The following is a 27,686-nucleotide window of genomic DNA, read 5'->3' on the forward strand; positions in this document are numbered from 1 at the left end:
GTTAATTTGCTGAGAAGCTGGGTCGTACACAGGAGACCATCCTCTTGGACTGCGTCTCCTGTTCCTTTCCCCCATCACTTCAATTCCATAAGCTCCTTTTTCACCTCTTTCAGTAGCATGTGAAAAACAATCTAATAAGACTCTCCTTCCTAGATGTAACTGCACTTCTTATGAAGTTTCCCACAGTAGCTTCCACTTCTCTCAACACCAGCATGACACTTTGTACCTATAAGCTTCACCTAGCAGATGATGAAACGTGACAAGCCATCACAGGAACGTCTACTGCTTCAACAGATATTGTTAGATAGATATTGTTTTACAATCAGATATTGATTTACAGCTCAAAATTCAGCCAAAGTTTTTTTTCAGCCACTTACTTTCTTCTTGAAAACAAAGTTCAGGCCCAAAGACCTCTTGGTTTTCCACAGTCTGACCTGAACAGTTGGCATTTTTTGCTCTCATTGTGCAGCAAAAATAGAAGTTCAGGACTCATGCTAGCATGTTTAATTAGGCACAATACCATGCATCTTTTCCAAGCTATAAAATTACTGAAAATTACATTTTCCAAGATCCCCCTATGTTCTCCCTGAATAAACACCATGGGTAAAGTTCTTTTTCTTTCTCTACTATCCTATATCTGAACAAGAACTCAGTACATCCTCTTCTTCAAGTTTACCCTTGCATCAGGCACCCACAACCTTTCCTTGATGTGCCTCAGAGTACTGCAGGGTTTATCCATAAAAGGAGAAAAAAGCACGTCTTGACATCCAGTAGGAAAAAAAAAAAAAAAAAAATCAACAAAAGTCCTGGAACAGTGGAAAAGTACTAGGGGTATTAGAGCATGTTCCCTGTTACTAGGAATGCAGGGCTATAGGCAATTACTAGGGGTATAGGCATGTTTCCTATTATCAGATAGAGCAGATCCCCCAAATCCTTTTTAAATTTCCAGTTATCCACAGAACAGCTGAGAAGATATATAGATAGTGAGTCCCTACTGTGTCTTAACAAGGATGAGGAAAGGAATAAGTAAATTCTAGAGGTAGCAAAGATTTATTAGTGACAGGACAGCCTTAATTGTCCAAAACCTGAAGGCACTATCACAGGGTACAGTTTCAAATAATATTAAACTGAGTGTAGGTGTTGCTGCTGAAAAACGTTCCCACCCTCTTTGCTCCAACTGTCTGACCATGGACTTCCATTGTTTCTCTCACCAGATCTAAATCATCAGGCAGCCACATGACAAGCCAATCCAAAGGAAAAAAAAATGAACTACCACCGCTCACTTTTTCACATAAGCTTCAGAAACCCTAACAGTAAGATTCCTAGAAATAAAAAATAAAATGGTACATGTTACCATTATATGCAGTTATTTACCAAATATATAACTTAATGTTATTTTCAAGACATGATGTTTGAAAATATTCTGTTATCTCTACACTATTTTGTCTTTCCAAAACTGATTGCTAAACGACAGGAAAGCGATGCCTGTTTAACAATCTTATGCCAACAATATACACAATATGAGAGACTGACATTTGCCTTTTTAGCATCAGGCCTTATTACTGAATTCCAAATCAGAGATGAGAGATATTTCTACTAATATACTGAGCAAAGAACTCTGTAAGTGGTAAGCAAGTATTATAGCAAACTTTTCAGTTTACCTGTAACAAGGCCTGCAATTGCTACTTTCAGTCCCGAGTGTAACAAAGCCCAAAATACCATTGCATTTATTGTCAAATTAACTACCAAGCTTGCAAGTTATGCAAAGAACAGCTTCTCCTACTCCATCCACAGAATGCAAAGAAAAGCTTGGGCTAGGAAGTCAATTTGGCAAATTCTAAGGAATTCTGGTTAGTCATTTAATTCACGCCTGTTCTTTCCAAGTGGGAAAAGGATGCCAAGTAGGCAATATTTACAGGTTAAAACAATGGAAGTACTAAAGAGGTCACTGCCACAACCAAATAGTCACATCTGCTACTCACTCAGGAATAATCTTAAAATACTTAATTAGGAATAGAAACACAAAGTCATAGTGTGACAATACTGTTGACAGACTATATACCATCCCAAGTGCAGAAACAGCTAAAAAATGAAATTTATTTGAAGGAGAGTCTAAAACTTAAAATAAATGCAGTGAGCTTTAAAAATCTGAACTTCAAGTGCCAGCTAGAATTTTTTTTTCTCCCCTCTCTTCAAAATGCATGCAGTTATACCAAAGGAATAAAACTGACCAAAAAAACCAAAGCAACATGGGAAAGTGCAAGGAACCACCAGCTATCTCTTAGTCTTACTGTGATTAAGCATGGTAACAATTCTGGAATCATAATACTAGTAATTTTAAGCTTACAAGGATTTACTTTGGCAAATAAATAAAGAAGTAACAAGCTTCTATACACTAGATATAGAACCATACTGCCTTAAGATAAATTACAGAATACCCAACAAAAATATTTCAGCTTTTGTTTTTGCCATATTCACTTTCCAAAACAAAATACATTGTAAAAAGCAATGACTGGTATAAACACAACTGAAATGGCATGCATAAATACACTTTTTAAAAAAAAAATTAAAAATAGAAAAACAAAACAAAATGTTTATCTGTAGCAAATAGTCCCCTCTCTCAAAGCTACCAATTTTCTCCAGAAAAAAAAACCCAAGCCTTTTAGTTTTAGTAGATATTCACTCACACACATTCCACCAAGCAAGTTCTTAAGGACAGAAAAATTACATATAAGGCCAACTCTCAAAGTACACTAACTTATTCAATATTGCATCATCCTACAACACACATAAGAATCCCAAGAATAACAATGCTGCATGCCATAATACACATAAAACTCTGACCTTTGATTGCTCAGAGGCATCTGTTCTGACACTTCCAAAGTCCTAAGAGATCTGAGTCCACTTTAGATTACCCATCACATCTCACACTAAAGACGTAAATGTTTATTACATAAGTTTAGATTTCCATAATGTAATTGATCCCTATTGCTTCTAAATTATGTAATATTTCTCCGAAATTAGGTATTGTAATAACACAAACATGCAGACAGGTATATGACCTATTTTAATTTCCAAAGGCTCAGACTTCCTGGACCTCCAGAAATAAAATGCAAAGTTTGATAGCTATACTAGTGCTGTTCTTGCAGAAGACACCTTTAACAGCAATACTCATGCACATTTTTCCATTGAGAAAGAATATCAGTACACGTAATTTCTCTCTCAAGTAACAGTGCTTTTCACTGCCTCAAAGCAGAAAGGATAAAATAAATAAAACCAGTATGTGACATCTTGTCAAAGAAAGCTCAACTCCACAGAATGAATTCTCAAAAATAGAAATCTAAGAGGAAAATTATGATCAATGGAACAAAGCTATTGAGTTACATAATGATATAGGTTCAGTTACAGATACAACAAAACCTTCTACCTACATTTAGAGATGTGGCCGTGTATTCAACATAATCACCATGGTACCCAAAATCCCAGGGAAACAACATTGACATACATTATTTGGACTCTGATTCTTCCATTCTGTAATTCCAGTCCAGTCTGAAAATGAGTTGATACGTTTTTGAAACTGAACACATGCTTTTTTCCAAGATCTGGATTTTAAGTATAGTTATCGTTCATTTTATTGAAATTGCTACAATGAAATTAAGAGCGAAAGGGCCATTACTTTTACAAAATATTTTGACAACTGACTATTTGGTATAATCAGCATTATCTTCTAATCATCTACATCTATGAAAAGATTGTGTGCGGAGCTGATTTTCTATACAATTATTTCATGCAACTATTAGGAATTTAAGCAAAATGTAAAATGACTGTTCAAACTGCAGTCAAAAGAAGTACATGCTCAGGAAATCAGAAGAGCTTTATGTACAAAAATACACATTGAAGTCAAACAACCTTTTGTCACTACAAGGTAAGACTGTTAGGAAGAGACACAGAGTCCAGCGTAATCCATTACAGCATCGACCATAATGGATTACGTGTAGCAGTTTTACGAGAAGTACTTTTCCTAATGATGATTTCCTGACAAGGCCAAGTTAACATCACCAAAGTATTTCTGACATATTCCTTCCGTTTAGTATCATCTATTAAGCACATACCCAATTCCTCCCACTTCCCTATGCCAGCTGAGATTCCTACTTAATTCTTCCCAACCAGACTAATTGCATCAAGCTGCTTTAAAAGAGTATTTACAATTAATTTTTGTCCCTGTCCTTTTAAAATCATTGTTTTACAGAAATGAATGTCTGAAGGAGTCTAGATCTTTCAGCATAGATTTTAGCAAAATAAGCTGCCTCGAGAATATCAGCAAAACAACATTTAAGAAAACTACAGCAGACCTCAAAACTAAAGAGCATGTCAGTGAGAGCAGAGAAGGCATTTTAAAAGGCAACAGTGATAGTTGAAGGCCTTATTTCAGTGTGAAACTGATGAGATAAACCAGGATGATACCAGCAACTGAATCAAGACATAAGATTTATAGGCAAGAAAGAAAAAAATGTACATCAATCTGACCCAAAGAAAATTTTTTTAGGACTTTAAAACCACTAATCAGTGTAACCCTTCACATATGAAGAACTCTGCTCGGGAATTCAGAAAGACTCTCTGTAGCAGTTCAGACTCCCATCTTTCTCCACTCATTTTCCCAGTGTGCCCAGACTGACACACCAAAGGAAAGGAGAAACAATAGCCCAATCTTACTTCAGGCACTGTATCTTAGAGTTGCAAATGCTGGAAGCATGTTGAAATAAATGAGAGCTATCCTGTCCTTCCCACAACTGATGCAGGAAAAAGAATTAACATTGGATTTCTAGTAATTCTAGGAATACCAGAGTCTCAATTTATCTGACCACAGCCAACATGAATTTTAGTTCTCATTACAATGCAAAGTCTGTAACAGCTCTGTTTTCCTATTAGGTAGCATGGGCCATACATACACAGAAGAATACAAGTATTTAGTTATTTGGTTCAAAGAGAGAGGGCATTGGAAGGAGAAGAAAGAAGACAGAAATTAACTGTCTCCCTATACACTGATGACAAAGGTTTTCTAAGTCTTTAAGAAAGCTTTTCAGTGATGTATTTTTATCTCCTCAAGACTCCAAGCCAACAAAAGCTCACCTCTTCCCCTCTAAGATATTCCAGAGCCTAGTAAAAGCCCCTGACATGTAACTGCATCTTATTTACGTAATTTGCCTTATTTCAATTCCCAGTCAGGGTTATTCTGTTATAATTGTGCTTACAAATGAGAAAAGGAAAAAAAAAAGAATCCATAACTTACAACCAAGCAAAAAAAAAGTATTTTAAAACAATACGTTCAAACCACAGAGGTTTTAAAGGCAGAACCAACACTCTGTCTGAATTCTATGAAAAGAAAAACAAACAAAAAACCCCAACAAAACCAAACCACAAAATCTTCAACCCATTTAAACCAGCTGCCATAGCTATCTTGAAAGAGACATCTTAACTGAGTGCCTGTGTGTGGTTGTATTCTACCCATGAATAAACTACTACCCAAAATTACTACCATTATTTCCACAGCAGAAAAAGAGGAAGAAATAGGCTAAGCTCTACTACAGTGATTACAAGAGGGTGGAAAAGGGAAGTCAGTATACAGCTTAATTAAACCTTCACACATTCAGGAATAAAACTGTGACAACTGTAATACAAATGAAGGCCACCCCTCTTCCTGAATGAAGATATAAAAAATTAAATTTAAATAAGCTTTTTTTTGTTATATATTGCCTATGCACATTTGCTTGCCTCAAGTTTTACGTTCTTAGTTTTTTTCTTAATCTTTCTCAGTGCCAGCTTGCACACAGACTCCTGTTAATTACCACTCTGTCTCTAGCCGTCTTAATGAAGCATTGCATATGATGTGGTTTTAAGAATTATTGGTGTCCCAAGTCCTCTGACCACAATCAACATGAATTTCAGTTCCAGTTCAGTTTCCTATTAGGTAGCAAGGGCCTTTTGTACATAGAATAGACATACTAGTTACTTGTTTCTAAGAGAGAGAGCATTGGAAGGGGAGGAAAGAAGAGAGAAATCAACTGAGTCAAACACACAAACAGCCTATGAAGAGAAACTGAGGTTTAACTCAAAATGACAGACAAATCTTAGGAAGCAATGACATGATACAGCTCGCGTTGATCTAACAGCTTGCAGCCACTGGAAGAGGCAGGTTACTCATTCCCTCCCAAGCAAGCACTCCCATTCCCCTTCCCTGCAATGGCCCTGGTACCTGTCTGGTTACAAGGCAACCTGTTTTCACTCACTTATCTGACAGAAACTAACCTAGCCAGTTTTTTGCCTGTTTACCAAGTTATCTTACAGCACAGTCGGACACCTATCAGAGCCAATCCATGAGGGGGTGGGACTATGTAACCTGGAGACAGGGATACAAGAAGTAGGACTGCCCCTTCTGGCAATGCAAGTCAGTGGATCCAGTCAGGCCTAGTATTGAACTTCACCCTTCATTATTCACTAATACTCAGAACTACTCTGATCTAACAGATAAACTGCCAATAGCTTACCAATTAGATTGCAGGGAACATCGCTCCCTGCATCTGGAAAACTTGTTAGAATTTAATCATATACCCTGCACAACATCAAAAAAGACCTTCCTAAATCCAAGAGATGCATACACTGGCACTAGGATGCTGTAAGTGAACCAAGGTGTTTTATATGGCACAGCATTAAAGATGGTCTTAGTCCGACTGCCTTTAGGTATCCCTATCCTCCTTTGATGAAATGTTGAGTTTTATCAGTTCCTTGAGACTTCCTTGCTCCAGCTGCAAGAGTAGCTGAGGCAAGTACCAGGCAGATGTATGGCTTCATGCCACTACCAATATGTTATTTGCCTACAAAACATTCTTTCCAGTAATTCACTGAAATACAGCAGTAACTATAACAGATCAGAAAAAACAAACAAGTAACCCAAACAGTTTGAAAGCTGCATTTCTAAACCACATCAAACACAGCTTCCATAAAGCAGGACAAGATCAGAACGACAAATTTTCAGGTAGGTTTTTACCTCCTAGTTTGAAAGAAACATGATAACCATCCTGAAGTGCTCTTAATAAAAGAAGTATCACTTTATGCCAGCTTTTAGGGAAACAAGACAATGTTTGGGGGTTATTTTTTAGAGACTGAAGAGAAAAAACTCACTAATGGTTCTTGCATGCTCACTCACAGCAGTTTCTGAATTCCAGAATTACCTACGCCCAAGTCTCACAAAAAAACTATTATAATACTCTTATGTAACAAGCATCTCTTTAATATTAGATATTAGGCCAACCACCTCTTCTAGGCGATCTGCACTGTATATTAAAAGCAGGTTTTAATTCATTTGGGAATTTGTTGGTATGTCTTCAGCAGTTCCATTTCCTTCTCAACAGCTAGAAGTGTTGACTGGTGCTCATCAGCGAAGGGCATAGACTGCAGCGTCCTACAGAGAGAGTGCTAGCTGGTTATTCCGGTTGCCTAATCAAGATGAGCTGTTTAGAAAGATCAGGTTGCCTAATAAAGATGAGCTGTTTAAAAAGACCATGAAGCATGACAAGTACTATCAGTACTGTGTTATTTTATGCAATGCACAGTCTGTAAAGCTTTCAACATCCTGAGTAATATTGTCAGTAGACACCATTAGATCTGTCTTGTTCTCAAGCACAGTGATAAAAAAAGGTTTGGAGGTGAACAGTAATGAACCCACAATGGCTTCCTAGCCCGAGGGGATTGATTAGGAATCTAATGATTGTTTTTAAACTGTGCCCCTTCATTGGAAAATGATGTCGGGCATGATTTGAAAATATGACTTTCTGCTAACAACATTACACAATACCCTTTCTGTCTCCCATGGTCTAGCACCAGTAACCAGTATTAGCACAACCTTAAGACTCCACTGCTGCAAATCCCTTATTGCTGGGTTAGTATATGACTGATTTGCTGCTTTTACAGACTGCAGCAACAGCAAACTTGGCTTCAGCCAAGGCTTTACACACCTTTGAATTGGCTCCTTACACCAAATACAGTTTATCACTTAACTGGTTTAAAAATTTCTGAACCAGATTGGTTTTAAAGACCTGGAGCCTCCTACTAAGTAGCCTTAACACTCACAGTAGCATTCAGAGTCTCTGTAGCTGTACCTGAAATGGATCTTTTACTGCCTTAAAAATTCGACTCATTAAATAGTTCTCCTTTAAGGAAAAGAAAAAAAAAAAAAAAGACATTTTTAAACTCCTCTGCTTCTCAACTGTGTAATTCCTCCTCCTGCCTACAATATTTCTCAGACATTGCTAAGAACTTTTCAGTAAGCAGAATAATTTCTGCATCTTTTAACTACAACATAAAAATAATACATGATGGCTCCTGTAGCTTTGAAATACCTTACATTAAGGCAAATAGACTTGCAGTCAATAGCAAGTAGAGACAGATGCTTCATTTTTGAAGAAATCTGAGAGCAAACTGGCTCATCATCTCGAGCTCACCATCTTCATTTCAAACGCAGATGGAGTAGCTGATTACATTAACTTCTATTTAAGCTATGATATAAACAAACTGTTTCAGATACACAGATAATGAGTTTAAATATCAGATGTTACATTGGCTGGCTGGCAGAGCACTAAGTAGAATAAGCTCCTTCAATCAACTAGATAATGCCCATAATTTAGAGATCTTTATTGGATTCTCAGCTGCTTATAGAGGTCCGCAGGGGCATACTACCAAAACTGCATCCATGCAGACCATGACATACCAAGAAGTTACTTTTACACATTATTTCATCTACAGAGATCTAACTGTTCAATCCTCTTCAGATGGAATTAATGAAGCGCAGTAATTTTCAGACCACGTGGAACCTTCAAATAGTGCAGAACAAAGCTAAATAGAGTTTGGGGGTTGAGTTACATCAGCACTAAGATTGAATTTTATCTGCATCAACTATTTTTACTCTGGATATAATTTGACATACTGATTTTAATCTAAAACTCTAAAAAGTTCAGATCCAGGTTACCAAAACCAGTTTTGCTCTATTGTAAGCTATCTAGAGTCGTCTAAATTATATGCAAAAGCACAAAGCCCCATCTTTTATTCTAGATTTTACACACAAACACTCTTAGAGATAATCTTTATTTCACAGTCTGTGCTACTCAGCTCCACAGCTTTTAGATGGGGGAAAAAAAAATATTTTATCCATGTACCACTCTAGTGTATATATATATCTATATATATAGCTCTTACAGTGCCTTCTGCTTCAGGGTGGGCAAAAGACCAATAACATTCGAACAAGAATGCTCAAAGAAATGCACAAGGAAAGTATGATGCAGGAAGCAGAGGACCTACTGCAAAAGGTCCCCCGGAACTGAGTACAGATATTTACCATTCCTGTAAAAATTACAGGAGACATTATGGTTCACTTATTGTTAAAAACAAAATTAATCATTCCAGAGAAAAATTCTGACTCAAATTTTGCCTAAATGCTTCTATGAGAGAAGACAGGAAGTTTGCCAAAGAGCAACACGTCCAAGTGTTTTATTTTGTGTGTCAATACTACAAGAAGTGATTATATGAAAATGTTTTGATATAAGCTACGTAAATTATGTCTTTGCAATTCAAGAGTGAAAGTACACATTATTACAGGTCTTATGCTTTGTCTACAAGGGTAATCTGCACCATTACATGCTGGAGGCCAACTGGCTAGAATGCAGCTCTGCAAGAGAAGGACCTCATAGCCCTGGTAGACAAGCAGCTGACCATTACCCAGCAGTGCAACCTCATGGCAAAGGCAGCCAACAGCCTTCTGGACTGCCTTAGGAAAAAGCACTGACAAAAGGTCGAGGGAAGTGATCCATCCCCCCTACTCAGCATGGGTGAGGCCACACCTGGAGTGCTGGATCCAGTTCTGGGTTCCCCAGCAGTAGAAACATGGACATACTGGAGCAAGTCCATCTTAGCACCACTGAGATTATTAAGGGACTCGAGCATCCTTCAGATGAGGGGAGGCTGAGCACTGTGACCCTTCGGCCTGGAGATAAGGGGGATCTTATTAGTGTGTGTAATTATCAATGTGCATATATTCCCCTGATGGGAGGGGAAAGGTGACAGACTTTGCTCAGTAGTGCCCAGTGACAGAACAAAAAGCAGTAGCCACAGCATATGAAATCTATCTGAACACAACGGGGGGAAAAAAAGCACATATTTATTTTTTAGCTGCTATAGTGGTCAAACATTGGAAGAGGCTGCCCAGAAACGTTAGAGGGTCTCCAGCTGTGGAGATATTCAGAACCCAACTGGACACAGTTCTGAGCAGCCTGCTCTACCTGACCCTGCTTGAGCAGGAAGGGTGGATCAGATAATCTTAAGAGATCCCTTCCAACCTCAGTAGTTCTCTGGTTCTGTGAAATTTATTTATTAAATCAAAATTTTCTAGATTAATTTGGGTCTACCACTACACTGTTATAAATCTAGTTTAAACCAAAAGACTACCAGAGGACTTTTTGTTCCACATCAGTTGATACTAAGTGGATTAGTTAAAATAGCAAGTACAACAGGATGCAGCCTTGGAATGAACAGTTGTAAGGAACGACTACTTTCAAATCCAGAGTAGAGAAGAATGAGGGAGAAACTGCAAGAACACAAGAGAAAAAAAATGATACATCTATATAAGGGTATTAGGACAATATCCAAATAAGACTGCTGGCCCCTAAAGCCTACCTAAAACTCAGGAGACAGACAGCTAACCATAGAGGTACCTACACTCCTCTGGCACCTCATCACTTGACCTGAAAATTCCAAAAGCACCATCTAATCTGCTCATCCTGTGCACCCGGACAGCATGCACCACACTCCCTGGCATCTAAGCCAGAAGGCAAGCACAGCTGCTATATTTTCAAAGTACCAGCACTAAAAAACAGTCATGAAGGGAGAAGTTATTTTGTTTTTCCAAGTGAGATGGCAGCAGTGCTTATTCAGGTTGTGGGAGTTCAAGCCCACACATCTCAAGGGAACATTCACCTCCAGATTACTTTTTATGTAAAGATAATCTTTATCTCCCCCACTTACGGCCTCTTACTCTGCAGAAAAGAATCCAAGAACTACAGGCCCAGAACAGAATGTAACATGACCCAAACATAATCTTCTGGTAGGGCACTCACACATCAACAAGATTATCTTGAGTTCTGGTCCCTGCTCCTGACATTAGTGAATAAATACATACAGTAAGCATGCATAACAGCACAACCTTTTGCAGGTCTTAATACATACTAATACCTTTTTTTTTTTTTTTTTAGTCTTCTGATTTAATAGTGCTTCCTACCAGAACACAACAGTCTATCACCTGACTATGAATGCACCTGTTTCTCTTTAAAAAAAAAAAAGGCAGAACTGTCCATTTCTCTAATATTTCAGGAACTGGTGAGGACTTTAAATTTGCCTAAAAACTGACTCATACCTGCCAGTCTTTCAGAGTACAAGTAACACTTAACAGTTGTTGCTTTTCTGGTTTGAAAGCAATAGCAATGTTTTGCTTTTCCTTACAACCTCTACTAACATAATTCAAAAGTGCCAGAAAGGTTTTTGTTTAATAATTAGCAAAAAGTTATAAATACTTCACACATAAAGGACTGTTCTCCACAAATGTTTCCTAGATAAAGATTTAGAGGTCAATGATCTCTAAAGAGTCTTTAATGAGTTCAATAATTCACTGAATGAGAAGTATTAAGCCATTTTCTTACAATTCACTTACAGAAGAAAAGTTTATTTATCAGTTTGTTTGTATTACATAGCACTGGCTATGAAACTAACTAAAAATACTAAGATAAAATAATCAAGCTATCTGAAGAGTTAGAATTCCCGTACCTTACAATATAATTTGTAGTACATCAATTTAAATACACCCAGAGTCAGCTTTCTTTAAAAAGGCAGTTTTTACTTTTAGCAATTCAAACCATAGAATTCAAACTGTGTATTTATCTTCAGAAAATTCAAGAATTAACATTGGACTTGATGCAGCTGATTTAGGTTAGATTCCATTCAGAGAAAGATACAGAAAGTTACATTTTAAATTTAAATTAATGTTGATCATCACTCCTTACTTTCTGCACACCATAAAGTAGGTTCCATCAAATCAAACACTCAACCATACATCTGTATCAGCACCAGCAAGCCTACTGGCTGCATTAGAACTTGGATCTTCCACACTTCAGACTGATTGGTCATTGCAGCGGATATTTTAGCACAGAGGCTTTTTTCACTCACAAATTAATGTTCAAATTTAAAACTCCAGACTCTTGCAGTACAAGCTAATATTCTCCAAGTATTCTTTGTTCTGATAGCCGTTTCCTTCTGCATTGTCTTCCTGTCCTCTCTCCATCCAGCTTTTCACCTAGAGGACTGTCTCTTCTTCACTATGCTGCTTACTCCCTTTGTAGAGACCCCATGAAAACACAAAAATCTCCTAATCTCAGTTCTGATTTTTCAGACACTTGAAAACTAGGAGTCCCATTCAGTTACTTTGTGTCTGGTACAGAGTTTTGAAAAGGAACTATCTGCTTCACTCCCAGCCTCTTAGCATACAGTCAGTAAATTTCCAATATAGTCAGTAAGTTTTTCAATAATGATCATTTAAGAGATTTACAGTTTTCTTCCAAACACGTATGAGGGTATACATGATGCTAGCAAGCATATTAAGGGATATAGAATATTTCCTAACAGCTGCGTTGTTCCAAAGTATCATGGTGCACAAAATTCATAGAAAGCTGATGAACCTCTCAGAGGCTCAGAGCAATGCATTCATTCACCCTGGAAAGAGACTTATCCAGCTTCCTCAGGTTGGAATTATAAGAAAGACAATTTTACTATACTGTGTTAACCAACAATCAAGTACATAAAACACATTTACCTGTTACTTCTGTCTCCAAATTCCCCATTAGCTGTACAAAAAATAATACAACAGAAAAACAGACTATTCAAAACATTTACTAACATGTTATAAAAAGCATATTACATTTTACTAGTGTTGCTCTGGGATGGTGTAGGGAAAACTGCTTCAAGCTGCTGTACGGTCCACAAGCAACTGCCTGGGAATTTTCCACGGAGTTTGCAGTGGGAACTGACATCACATCCTGCAGGGATGCATTCACTTCCATTCTCAGCACACATGTGCCAAGAGCAGTAAGGAACGCACTGCAATTCACTCTTAATTACATGATGTAAATGAACCAGTGCCTGTTTCATGTAAATTTAGTCCAGACAAACAAGATGTTTGTTCAAAATAATTTCACTGGTCATCCAACCATACTTGAAGGCTAAAGCTTTATTTTCCCATGGTTTATTACTTTTTCATGATTTTGTCTCATTTCCTTGTCCCCCTCCCCACATAACATCACTGTTTAAGACTGTGTGTAGCATCAAAGAAAAAAAAAGAGAATTAGATGCAGTGCTACCCTATGAAAGACAAAGATTCAGCCAATTAAGGTAGAGATGTGCATTGGCATTCACATGCTGGGGGGAAAGAAAAAAAGCACAAGAGCACTAATATGCAATAAACAAACAGGATTGTAGAGATATCTCAGACCTATCCCTTAATGTAGGGAATCCACTTTTGGGAAAAGACCACTTCTATGTGAGGCATCTTTGTAAGAAAGAGTTAACAGCACCTCACATTAACAGGTCAAGCACTGGCACCAACAGGGATACCTTCCTTTCACCAATATACAAGACTTTGATCTCTCTTATAGTAATAAGTCTATTCAGTATCCAGTAACAGAACTAACTAGGAGTAAAAAGTTTTATTCTTCTATAAAGTGCAGGGTTTGTGGTTTTTTTTCATTAGCCAATAAAGCTATTTCCATCCTCAAATAAGGGCCAGGAAATAGAATGCACAGTACGTTCTTATTGGCAGTGACAGCCAAGACACCAATTCCAAAAACGAAATTAGAATTTGCCCTTACTGGTAAAATATAAAAGCCAAGAGGTAACACTGGCAGAAGCACTTAAGAGTTACAGCTTCACTTCAGAAAATTCTGATCTACTCAAACGATACTCCCAACTCTGGTTTCTACCTAAACGCTTCTTACTGGAGTTTCATGATGCTTCAAGCACAAGATAGCTGACCAGTCTGGAAGTATAAGCTACAGCCTGCTTTCACTCACTTAAGACACTTTTCAGCAAGGATGCTAGTCCAAGCACTCAATATTACAGCTGCCCCGTTCATTCTTCACAAGAATAAAAACAGCATTCTGAACTACTTCTCCCATATACATCATTACATCAGAGCAGCACATTTTACTGCAGCATTAAGAGATTCAAAGTGATGCCCCCGGAGGTCCTAGCAATTCACACAGGAGGGCACAGTATCAGAGGCAACAAGTTGCTGCTCACCTTTGCATCACATTGATGTGTCCTCCAGGCAGACAAACACTGTGGTCAGAACTTAACTTGAGATTTAAGAGACTATGTGTGAACACCATTTCTGATAACATGCTTCTTGGTCCTATCTTAGATAAGCAACAGGGCACTGAGAAATATCTAGACAGCATGTTTAGGCTTGAGGCTGTGGAATATCAACAAAGCACACCATCATGAAATAAAAAGGGAAAACACACTATCCTGATAGACAGACTGGCAACATTTGCCTGGGCACAACATCACATTAGCACGGCTATCTTGCTTTTGGTACTGTTCCAAACCTGCTCCATACGGCACTTTGCAGCTCACAGATCTGCCCATCAGTACCCCTGAAAGCAGTACGTTAAGTTGCAGTGCCTCATTTCACTTCCGCTTGTTCTTGACACTGAGTTTTCTAAGTCAACAGCATGACTTAATCCTTTAGCAAAAAGATACAAATACTTCTGTTATTGAAACAAAACTAAAAATCGGTATCTTGAGCAAGCCAGCTAGAAGTTTTATAAGTACTAATGGGTAGTGAGACATAGCAATTTCTTTGGTTGCTCTTCATTTACCCAATTTGGTCTGTGTTTATTGGCCCTCAAACATCAGTATCCCAAAAGGAAAATGTCAGTCTGTTCAGAAAATACTGCCTGATAAGTGGTAAGAATGACAGATCAATCCTATATCCACAATAACAAAGAGTTCATTTTTCAGAAAGCCACCTTTCCTTGCACTCATTTTCATGAATAGTGCTTTAAGAGCCTTTAAGTGAATAAAGCATTAATGTAAATGGAACAAACACAATTAAATTTATGAAACAAATTTCCCAGGCTAGCTGCAATGTCAGCTGACAGTTTCAAATGAAAATAAATAGACTTCATACCACAATATATTAAAAATTTAGAACAGTCATCCTCACTCCAGTTGGCTTTTAAGACGGAATGATGTGGGAGGGTTTTTAAAAAAAGCTTTCTTGCTTTTGTGGCAAACATCAGCATTTATGCCTGCCTGAGCAACAATGAACTCAGTATTTCCAAAAAGAAAGACCAGTTTTAAAGTCTGCTTTAGTTAATGCTGAAGTAATGGAGAAAACAGTATTAAATATTAATTCCATTCAAAAGCAGAATTGACCTGAGGAGATGTAACTAGCCACATAAATCCACATTACCACCATACAGCAGACATCTCAAGACTATTCATACTCCATACATTGTTAGTTCTGTGTATTCATGAGCTAATGTTATAATACATTAGAAAGGACTGACAAATGAAAAATAGCTTAGCTATTTTAAAAGCTGTATATTTCATTAAAATATCTCTCCTACATTGCTAATAAAGCAATAGCAATGTTCTTAATTGAATTTTCATACTTCAGCAACGAGACAAACGTAAAACTTGAGGATGCGTCTGTTTTTAAGCACGCACACTGTACCTATGAAAGTCTCCACTGATTACTCAAGAGTTGTTTTGAGACAATGGTATTTTATTTTAAGATGATGTAGGGAAAGTACAAATATTTACATGGAGAGTATGAGTTCATCTTCAACTCGTGCAAACTGTCATGTAAACAGAATGGAGACACTGTATCACAGGATCTTTCAAAAGAGGATACAGAAAGCACAGAGAGCGTAAGAAATCTGCTAATGAATATGAAAACTGTCCACAAAAAGAAGATAGAAACCACAAATGAAGAATGAAAACAAAATTAAAGTGATTTTATCCACTGGCAGTTAACAGTGATATTCCACTGTAAGGCTTAATCATTTTATTGCCATTGTGTTGCCATAAGAGAACTCAGAATTATAAACAGATCAAGATAAGTTTAAAGTAAAAGGAATATATTTCACCCTCTACACTGTAGCACCTAGCAGATATATACAGAAATTAAGTGCACCAAGCAGCAGCCCCCCCCCCGACTTCTCTTACCTCTGAAGTTTGTAGCTATAAAAGTCACAAAACAGAGCCTTCTGAAAACATTTAATTCTTCAGTCAAATCAAGCATGTATTAAATACAACAAAAGGAAAATAAGACACTGAAGTGCTACGTAAGCATCAACAAATCACATTTTGGAATACAAAATCATCATAAATTAACTAGCTAATAAAAAATTAATTATTAGTCAGTTAAACTACATGTAAGTACTTACAGCACCTTCATTTGCACAGTCAAGAATGGCCAAAAAAACCCAATGATACCAAAAATGTTGATATAGATCAACTGTAACATTAAAAAAAAATTCACTAATTCTGAACCTTTGTCTCTTAAGTAACACTGAATAGGCAATAATTAATTTGTACTTTAGAAATTAGAACTATTAGCATTTAACAAATGTTTAGAAACTCACTAGAATCTTGTTGCACTTCTAATTGAACAAACTGAATTATGTACCCTTCAGTGCTCTTACAGATCTCTGCTGGACAATACTTTTTTTTTTCCCCCCCTTGTCCTAGTTATTATGTCAGAATGCATACTCTAAAACATCTACTATGTTTTATTCCAGAACATCAAATGAAAAAATTTACCAAATTACAGATCTAAAGGAAAGAAGTGTTAACTTTCAAAGTACACATACTTCAAATAAAGCCAGTTTTTCAAGAAAACTGTAAAGAACAAACCTTGTACATGTAGTTCTACATGCTATTACACAGTTTCAAAAAGTGAAGAAATTTGAATACTTACTACTCTGTAGTGCTTATTATGGTAGAATACATCTACTTTAATATGTATTAATAAGTCTTCCCACTTCACAGATGGGAACCGAGAGGGGGGGGAAAAAGGCTTTCCCAAATGAAGAATATGAAAGGATTGGAAACAGACACACAATTACACAAGTGCTAGTCTGGCATCTTTATTATTATTAGTTTCTTCTTAGTTTAACCAAAACTGTTTCAGCTTTTGTACTGTTAGAAAAGCTGAAGCCACTTCAAATCACTTGATTCTTCCACAGAGGACACACAGCTCATTGGACTTAAGCTGAGGCTTCCACCTTACCTCTGAGGAAACAAGGCTAAACCAAAGAAAAGTAAGGTTAACGAACACATTAACTTTCCCTTGAGGTCTAAAACAATTCCCTGACATACATCCAGTTGCCACAGTAAGAATTTAAGGCTTATACATTATAAAAGCCATGAAGTCAGCTCAAGAGTCTCTGGTGCCAGTCCAAAGCTCTAGTGACCAGACAAGGATCTGTTGATTCAGTTCAGGCCCCTGAACGTTTATAATTACAAGGCCTTAATTTTCTGTAAACAGGAGGTCTGCACCAGAAGGCATTTAACAGTTTCTCTTTGCAGTCTGCACTTTTCTTGACATGAGCATCACTATACCCTGTCCTCTAAGACCCATTAAGACAGACGCAGGAGCTTCACCCACCTCTGCAAACAGATGATGCTCTGGGGTGGCACTACTGCAGCTGCCCTGGAAATGCCCTGCTAGCTACAGACCCCACTAGACAGGCAGATTGGTCTGGGCCGAGGCCACCAGATTCAAAGCAGAATCACATACGGTGACTGAGACAAAAACAAGGTTCCACAAAACTGGCTGAGCCACTGATCCCAAAGTGGGCAGAGAGGAAGAAAAATGGGCAAACCCCCTGTCTCTTCCCACCCACTAACATCTTCTGCAACACAGTCCTCACCAGTGTTTTGCAACAGTCTGGGGCTCATCCTACCCCTTGATGAGCCTGTTCAGCTCAGTAACCCAACGAAAAGCTAACCCAACAAAAGAATGGGTTTTGTCAGTTTTCTGAGCAGAGTTGATTTACCAAACAATCAGACAAGCACTGACCCAGCAAAAGAGAAATTATAGTAGCATGCAGCCAGGAGTGGGACAGCCTCTTTCAGCAGCAAAGAGTTGGCTAAGTCCATCGTGCAGAACCTCATGTATAAAGCTCCAAAACAAAGAACCAATTCAGGAAAAGTAGTCACTCTAGCATGTGCATTTCCTTCTTTTCTTAAGGAGAAAGCCTGCCTTCAGAGTACAAACGAATTCATTAAGAGGGACCTGTACCATGTAACCTAACAGCTGCAAGAGGGAACCTTGATTTTGAAATTGAGATCAGATTGAGGAGTGGTCGAGAAATTTTACTTTTCTTCAGAGACCAAATGAAGACATGCTCAAATACACACAGTATCAGAAAAACTATGTTCTGCATGAACTTAGCTCAGATGTAATTTTGGTCCTGAATTTTTTTTCCATTTGAAAAAAAAGCCTCAAGGCATCTGCAATTTAAATAATCATCCTCCAAAGGTACATGAATCACCTTTATTTTCAAATGATGTTAGTAAATGTTTCTCAATAATGACAAAGCTGTTAAAAACATCAAACACTTAATGGCAAAGTTCTACATACCATCAATGAGTTGCTCTAGGAAAAGAAAAAAACAAGTTAATTCTTTCAAGGCTAAACAGAATACAGAATTAATCCTGAGAGCAGCAGTTATCAATTTAAAAACAATTCCATATAAATTTAATCCATTTGATTTTGATTTGCACAGAAGTACATACATACATATGCTACATACAGATTAGTGCTGTATTTCCTTTATTGTCCTCTAACCTGCTCAAATGAAATGCTGATTTCCGTAAACTTAAAAGTTCATAAAAGAAAAAGGATTTATGGCTTCTAAATTTAAGTTTCATTTACACAAAACACCAAAGATGCGAGCTGAGCAAAGCTGGATTGGCCATTTTTCTTTCTTAGTCTTTAGGGGGAGATGCCAAAGTTGACACCATTATGAAATTCTAGGAAAAATTAGCAGTTTTGAACCAAGAAAGGATGTTTTCCCTTCCTATTCCCCACTGCTCTGGCTCTGAAGAATAAAACATTACTTTTGCTTCAAAAAAATATTTTTTTAATGTAAAAGAACCACATTAGAAGTGTTACAGGCATTTTAAAAGGCAGGGACCATTACTGTAATTGACATTCACACATTTGGTAACTTCTTACCCTATTTGTCATTGAGACACACTAGAAGTTCACTGCATGTTTGTTGACAAACAAAACATCCCTTGGAAAAGTGCTACAGAGAAAACTTTATAGGGGGACCTGCATTTTTAATTCTCAGTTTGCCTGACTGATTTCTCCATGCTCCTTTACAACCAGTACAGTACCAGGGCAGCTTTACAAAGCAAACAGCCTTAAAAAGCTAACTCTACAATCATTTACTTCCGAAGCATTACAGACATTACGTTGTGCAGACAAAAACTGAATTATGTGCTTAAACTTAAGTTTGTTCCGACCTGTCTGAAATCTAGCCCACAAGACTAAGTGACATCTGTGCAATGCACATAAATCTAGTCGAGTACAGGTTTCACGGACAGATAAAGGGACAAAAATTTCAAAGCTGACAATAGACAGGATTTCTGCAAACTCCACAAACATATTCCAAGAACAGAGCTGACTGCAAGATTGGTTTAAAAACAGATATTCTGTGCATAGGTTACACATACCACGGTAAAAAACACAAGCGAGAAAAGATGACAGTTAGTTACCCTAATAACTGAGGTAGAGCATCAAAACGTGCAGGGAGACGGAATGAGAAGTATCATGCTACAATACACATCATTTGAAGATGAAACCAAGAACTTAAATAGGTGTCAAGAGCTACTGAACAGATTCAAGAAGAAGTTGAACGTTTAGAGCAGCATAAAGGAGTTTTTCTGCTGCATTCTAGCTGGAGTGTGTCTTAGACAAAGCCAGAAAGGAGGAAGCAGCTTAATGTGACGTTTTCATTTAAAGAAGATAAAAAGACCAGGAAAACACAAAAATTGTCTGAAATACAAATAGATTTGCCCATCTGAAAGATTTGACAGTTTGTCACATCTAAGTCTCTAGTCTCTCCACTCCTGCAAGCCATTCAAGGGATGAAGCCTAGAACACCACAGAGACACACGTTACGCTCTTTTGTTCAGCAAGAGGTAATTACACAAGACTGTGGCCGGATGTTAGGCCCAGTCATAGGGTAACTAAAACCCAGAATGTAGGTTCACGACTTTGTAAGACACGTCAAAATACTTGTTTTGACACAAATATTTACCAGAAGCGATAAAATGCATATTTGAGAATATTCATATATTGATAACAGTAAACCAATATACAGTCATTTGAAGACATATAGTGCAAGAAGAACACCCAGAAAAAATATCACACTAAATTTAAAGGGACTAGTACCAATCTGTCAGAACAGATTTTGTACTGCCACCAGCATATTGCTAAGGCACTCTCTTGACTATACACAGGAAGGCAGCAAAGAGTCCGTAATCCAATAATATGTGCTAGGTATCACACTAGTGCACCACAGCCTTAAGTAAGCATGGGTTTATACGTTTCTTAACATGAAGTTACATCAATCCCATTTCACAGGCTGGAGGAATAAAAAAAAAAAAAAGAAAATCAAGATAGCAGGAAACCAAGAATTTCACCAAAAACTTCAAGATTTGAGAGTGCATGTTTTCTTTCACAAGCTATGTAACAGTCTTCAGATACTCTTAGACCAAAGCTTCAGACGATGTCTGCACCTTTACTGCAAGCAGTGACCAAGTTTTGATGAACTTCTCTTAAGCTACTGTAATCAGAAAAGCTGCGGTGCATCTAGCTTCAAACAGTACGGGCAAGAATAGTAGCAGCCTAGTTAAAAATATTAATGAGGGGTTGCTTTTAAATGTATGACAGTTATGCTTTGCCCGTTTTTACAGTTTACAAAGCCCTTTTCATAGTTTCTATTATACTGTGGTTTGAGTCGAGGTAAACCCATACACAAAGAACAAATCAACTCAACATGTGTACAAGTCAACATCTGAAACACTGAAAGCCTTCCTTTCATCCTAAAAGGTGGCAAGGAAACACCCATGTGTAATAATTGCTGTTAAGTAACACCTAGATACGCAACCTACTTTTAGGCGGCGTTTTTCTTTTGCCGTTGAGGGGAAGAAAGAAAAAATAAAGAACAAAACCAAACCAAAACCCCACACAGACATCGCTTCTCCGCTCGCCAGCGCCGAGGGCAAGAGATGAAAGGCGAAGGCGGCCGGCGCGCTGCCGCCCGGCCCCTCTCCCCGACGGGCAGCCCGGCGCGGCGCTCCGCTTTGTTCCGCGGCCGATTGCGCCGCCGAGGGGCACAGCCCCGGGGCGGCCACGGCTTTCCCGGCAACTTCGGGTCCCGCCGGAGCGCGGGGCCCGGGCAGCGGCCGCTCGGCTCTGCCCGGCTGCGCGGGGCGGCCCGGCCGGGCCCGGCGGGGCTCTGCCGCCCCGCGCCGGCAGAGGGCGAGGCGGTCGCCGCGCCGGGAGCCTGTTTTTGTTACGGGGGGTATTTAAATGTCCTGCTGTCAATCACCAGGCACTTCCTACACCGCCGCCGGTCCCGGCCCGCACGCCGGCGCCGGGGCTCCCCACATAATGGGGGCGGCAACTCGGAGCCCCGCAGCCCCACGCCCGGCCGAGCCGCTTGAGCCGCGGGCCCCAACTTGCTCCTTTGTTTAACTGCCCGTGAATCCCCACCGCCACCTCCTCCTCCTCCTCCTCCTCCTGCTCGCAGCCGGCAGGCTGCCGCCGGGCCTTTATTATTCACACGCGCGTTTCGCAAAACACACGCGAATCGGCGGCGGCCGCTCGGGACCGGGCTGGAAACGTCAAAGCCAGGCGAGGACCCTCCTCCGCCCCCCGCCCGCCCCAAACAAAACGCGCGGCGAGGCAGGAGCCCCGGCCCGGCCGGGGGCGAGCCCCGGCACCCGGCGCGGTGCCCCCTCCGCACTTCTCCGCGAAGAGACCGCCCTGTCCCGGGAGAGACCCCCCGGGGGAACGGGGCGAGGGAGGGCGGCGGGGGGTGGGGGGGTGAAGACGACACACGACGCCTCCCCAAAGCCGGCTCAACTTTAGGGGGGGGCCGGCCCCGCCAGCGAAGCCGCCGGCCCGGGAGCCCCGCATCTGTTGCTCTTTCATAACCGGCCTCGCCTCGCCCGGCCCGGCCGCCCCCTCGCAAGCGAGGACCCATGTGCCCAAGGACGGCAGCCCTCGCCGGCACCGGCCACTGCCACCGCCGCGGGGGGGAGCCGGAGCGGACAGGAGCCCGTCCTCCGTTCCCCCCCCCCCCGGCCCCCGTGCTGCCGCCGCGTAGCCATTGTCCCCCCCAGCCGTTACCGGAGGTGGCGGGGGGGTGGGGGTGGGGGGGGCGGGTGACTGCCACCGCCTGTACCCGGTGGCCAGCCCGACCCCGCGGTTCCCCCCGCCGCGCCGCGCGGTCCCTGCCGCCTACCTGCCGTGGAACCAGTCCTTGCAGATGTCGCACTCGATCATGAAGCGGCTCACGTCGTAGGGCTCCCGGCACACGCAGTACACGGGGGTCGCGGCGGCCGCCGCCGCTCCGGCCATCTTTAAAGAACTCCCTGACTGAGGCGCCCGCCCGCTCCGCCTCCCCCTCCCTCCGCCTCCCTCCGCCGCGGCCGGCGGCACCAATAACAACAGCGCGCGTGCCAGCCCCGCACGCCGCGCGCGCCCCGCCGCCGGCCAGGCAGCCAGGCACGGGCGGGCGGCGCGGGAGCGAGCGGACAACAGCGCGCGGGGGCGCGCGCACGTGCGTCACCCGGCCCCCGCGGAGGCGGGAGGAGGAGTAGGGGGGCACCGCCCCCACCCCCCCACTCCCCCCCCCGGCCGTCTCCCCGCGCCTGCGCCCCGCGGAACCCCCGCACCGCCCCCCGCCGCCCCGGGCCGTCTCGCCGAGCGGCTGGAACGGAGCGTGCGCGGGGGGAGCGGGGCCGCCATTGGGCGCGGGGAGGGGAGCGCACGTGCGGGAGGCGGGGCGCGGGGAGGCACGCGCTGGCCCTGCCCCCCCTCCCCCTCCCCCTCCCCCTGCCGTGTCACGCGGGGAGGGGGAGGGGCAGGGTGCCGCGAGGACACGGGCAGGGCGGGGGCGGGCCGCGGCGCGCGCGGCTCCCCCTTATGCAACCGCGGCGGCGGCGGCGGAAGCGGCCGAACAGCGCCGGAGCGCCCGAAGGACGGACGGTGTTGTCGGGCCGCGGCCGCCCGCGCAGACGCAGGCGCGGCCCCCGCTTCCCCCGCCGGGGCGCTGGGGACATGGGCGGCCGCGCCCGGGGGACGGGGCAGGGGCCCGGCCCGGCCTCGGCCCCGCGTGCGGCGGCGGTTAGTCCGGCCTGGCCCCTCCTGAGGGGGCAGCTCCCGCGGGCAGCGCCAGCCGCAGCGGGGGGCCGCTGTCAGGGAGCGGGAGGGCTCGTCCTGCCGGGGAGCCCAGCTCCGATGTCGGGCAGAGACCCCGCCGCGGCTGGCACCGCGGAGGAGCCGGCAGAGGTTGGCTGGAGCAGGTGTGGAGCGCCGGTGTCGCCGCCTCCGGCCCCCCTGGGCCTGGGCTGCCAGCTCCGTCCTGAGCGTGGCGGGAGCCGCCGGGCCCTGCAGTTCTGACCTTGGGACCCGCGCAGGCCTGCTCAGGGAGGTCTGCTGTGGTTTTAACTTAATTCTTACCATGTGGATTCAATGCAGGCAGCTGAAGACCCAACCAAGGGTCACAGAAAGTCGATGAAATAGCACTTGTTTACCGCGTTTTTTGAAGAACGTTTTTCCCAACTCACCAGTGCCCAAACTCAGTTCCATACCTGGAATGCCACAGTGGACATGCAGTGGCACTTTGCCGTGGAGAGACCTCAGGGCTGAGGCACATCTGATTTTATGAAGTCTAGGCAGGCCAGTGTTCCCGTGCTGTTGAACTGGGGTTTGCAATCGGCTTATTTCTTGTCAAGCTCTCTGCATATGTTTGCATCACTGTTCGTTCCATGTCATCACCCTTTCTTTCAGGACACAAAAGTAACACTGATGCATTCGTTATATGTCATCAAGGACAAAAAAGTTTAAAATGGAGGGTTTTTTCCTGCTGGCAGGCAGAGTCTCAAGGACCTATGGAGATTATGTTGGAATGGGGAGTTGTGTCTTATGCGCCAAATGTACCAATTTAAAAGTGAAACAATAAATACGTTGAAGTACATGTTATGGTGATCATAACTGTAATAGACTAGCCGTGCATACAGCATTACTATTTTACATCCCATGTCCTTAACTACCAGTAGCCACAAAAAAAGCATACACTGTACGTTTGTTTGGCAGGGGGAAGCTCAGAAGTAAATGTTTCCTTTCCAGGCTGTTATTGTGAAGCCAGCTAATGTTAACATTTATATAACACAGCAACACGAGATGATGATTTGGCAGCAAATTGGACAGAAAAGAAACGTAAAACAAATAAATCCAGCATGCAGGCTATGTGACTGAATGGAGAATGAAATAGAGAAATATAGGAAATCCAAAGGACGTCTTCAAGAAATACCAGAGCAAAGCCTGACCTATTTAGAAAGTGCATGCGGTTCTGGCCTGCAGGATGTTGTTCGTGGGTGTTTTGGTACCCTTGTTTTCCAACACATCCCGGTATTTCAGCAGCTCAGCATGTGGCCACAGACACATCAGTCCTCTAAAAAGCTGATGTTATGCTTAAGAGGGGTAAAAACCACCAGTGAGGTAACAAATGATGGTTTCAGGGTTTCTGGAAATAATACATACCAAGAGGCTTTCTCATGAAAAATATTGTTTCCCTTTATCAGTCTGATTCAACAGCACACCCAGGGAGATGCATATTAATGGTAGGGCCTGCAAGCTCTTGCAGAAACAGTTACAGTAATATTGCAACGGCTAAGAGAAACTGTTCAAGTTAAAGTTGTTACTCTGTGTTTGCGCAATGAAGCGTCAGTATGTGTAGCCACGCTGGAGTCTGAAAATGAACAATTCCTTGCTCCTTAGTTTGCCGTTTCTCAGGTTGTCACATAGGGAGTTTTATCTTGAAGTTACAGTTACCAGCTGCAGTTGTAACTTTATCCAAAGTGGCCATAAAAATACACATATGTTGCATTTCAGGAGGTGTCTGCAAGCGACAAAGCCCTTAATCACCACGGTAAAGCACACTGTTGGGTATTCCTGTAAGAGATGGGGGTGAGTAACGCTGCCTACCCTGCGTTACGTGGGGAGGAGACCTTGTTTTGTTCAGGGTGAGTCCAGTGTTACTGGACTGGATGAGGAAGTTTTCACTTCACATAGAAGAAAGTTGCCCAACGATGCGAGTGCAAAGAATGAGAAAGCAGACTGGTCTCGGCATGCTGCAGGGACCTTCCCTTGATTACTGCAACAAATGCAGGTTTTTTGGGAAAAAAAAGAAGTTGTGACCATAAGCATGCAAAGCAAAGCTTGCCATTGAATAAGCACTTTCTCTGCTGCCACAAACAACAACCTTTTACTGTTGTGATTTATTTTAGAACAAGGTGTGTTGGTGATTCAGGCTGCTGTGGGCACTCCTTGAGCAGGTGGGGAATACCGACTTCATCTGTGGCAAAAAAAGAAGCATAAAGCGGCTCCATCTCCCTCTCAGTCTGATCTGCTCCCTGTCAGCTTTTCTCTTTTCCAGCTTTCTTCCCAGCTACACTAAACTATACTTGAATGTAACACAGCAGACATTCAGAAAAGCCAAAGACCACACACTGTAAGAGAATTACAAAACCACTTTTAATAAGTATTCTTCCCTGAAACTTGGAGAGCTTTTATATGACCGTCTTATTAAATGCAGTTTAGAAATTAAAATTGCAATACCAACCTTGAATGTAAGCAAATAAATTAAGCCAGTTTAGTGCCCAATCCCCCCAAAACTTCAGAAGCAAGCTCACTATTCACAGCAACACATTGACACCTGAGGAGACCCAGGCCATAGCCCTCCCCGTCCTCGGCTCCCAACCTGCAAGACATGCCAAATGAAATACGGGGTCCAGAGCGCCTTGTAATAAGCAGCATAAGGTTTATTTGCTTGGGCCCCGGGTGAGAGATGACTGCCAAAAGCAAGCAAAGCAACAGTGCCACAGGGCTGGGGAGGGCTGAAGAACCAGCTCTAGAGGAGCAAGTAGCTCTGGAGATCCAGAGGACAAGGGGTGGGGTTGGTGACAAAGAGCCGGTGGAAGGGCAGTGCAAAGTAAGCAGGCAGGAGCAACAAGGCTTGTTTTAAGAAAGGAGTGGCGTTGCTGTAACACATCAGCTATTCTCAGGCTTTTCTAATCATCCCTAACCCCCTGCTTCTCCTCTGTGGCAGCGTGCCTCCCTGCTCCCTCACTGATGTACAGACACTGCCACACTTGCCCTTGCCCCATGGTCTAGGTTGCACCCAGCCTACCATCCCCTCAGCAGCTGGAGTAAGCCAGTTGATACCTCAAGCCGTGGCCCCCCCCCAAAAATCTTTCAACCGTATACTCCACCAGAACATGGCCTGAACAAGCCCCACTGGCTGTCCCCAGCCCGGACTCCAGCAAAGGCCTTAGAAACACAGTCATGAGGGCTGAGGCTAGCGTGGTGAATGGTTCTGGTGCTCAAAAGTACGGACCAGTATGTAAAGAGCATCAGGTCTGTAGACACTAAAGTCAGGGTTTGGGAGTGGGACACCCAGGACTAAAGAGCACCACCTCCTTCTTTCCCCCTCTGGGCAAGCCCAAGTGCTGGTGCCCAGCAAGGCAGAAGGCTTTGGGTTATGTTTGGAGGAGTGTTGGCTGATAGTTTATGGTTAAGGCTGGAATCAGGCTTTGGGGTAGCAAGGGCTGAAAGTCTAGGCTTATTCATGAATAACATGAGGATTGAAGAGATATGATAAGGACTGGTACCCAGTTCTTGTCTTTTTGGTATAGGGCTACAAAGGCACTAGAGCTAACCAAATGAAGTAGCTTCCCACTAGGTCTGGGGGGATGATGGATGCCCTCAACCTAAAGTTTGGGGTGAATTACTGGCAGTGGAGGCTAGAGAGAATGTCAGGAATGGGGACTAGGCCTTAGAAATGAAGAACTAGAATGATAGGAAGATGATGCAGTCCGCTAGGACTACAGTACATGCTTGTGCATATGGCTTATAATCAGCTATCGGTCAGGTATGGCTCACTGTTGTACGGGCCAGTATAGAGTCAGGATCGTAGTGGGATTTGGGTCATGGTGCTAAGTACAGGTCACATTAGCCAAGGCCATTGCCAGGGGTTGAGTGTGGGAATTTTTCTGTGGTTAAAGTTACTGTTAGAGATCAAAAAAGCAGGGTCTATGGAATTAATTTCACCCTGCACGCTCTACAGAATACATCTATAGGCACATCATCTTTTGATCTCCCAAAAGATAACCTTTGCCATACAACATCCTGAACCCAGAAGTCTAGTATTTTCTAGCCATTCCTAGATCTTCAGCAAGGTTCATGGTGGGCTGAGGGCTGGTATCCGCAGAGAAAAACG

At 42.2% G+C, this 27,686-nt stretch overlaps 1 protein-coding gene across 2 annotated transcripts in view; it reads right to left on the reverse strand.

Moving 5' to 3' along the window:
- The window catches only part of KDM7A (lysine demethylase 7A), a 74,106-nt gene extending 51,284 nt beyond the window's left edge, over positions 1 to 22,822 (reverse strand). Inside the window, exon 1 of one of the 2 annotated variants that reach the window (XM_074825980.1) lies at positions 22,647 to 22,822. In XM_074825980.1, coding sequence (XP_074682081.1) covers positions 22,647 to 22,762 — 116 coding nt within the window. In that variant the 5' untranslated portion in view covers positions 22,763 to 22,822. The remainder of the gene's footprint in view (positions 1 to 22,646) is intronic. The other variant, XM_074825979.1, reaches the window with a different exon arrangement.
- Between the last annotated feature and the right edge of the window lie 4,864 nt (positions 22,823 to 27,686).

The sequence above is a fragment of the Strix aluco genome, chromosome 5, assembly GCF_031877795.1.
Source record: "Strix aluco isolate bStrAlu1 chromosome 5, bStrAlu1.hap1, whole genome shotgun sequence".
Classification (NCBI taxonomy): Eukaryota; Metazoa; Chordata; class Aves; order Strigiformes; family Strigidae; genus Strix; species Strix aluco.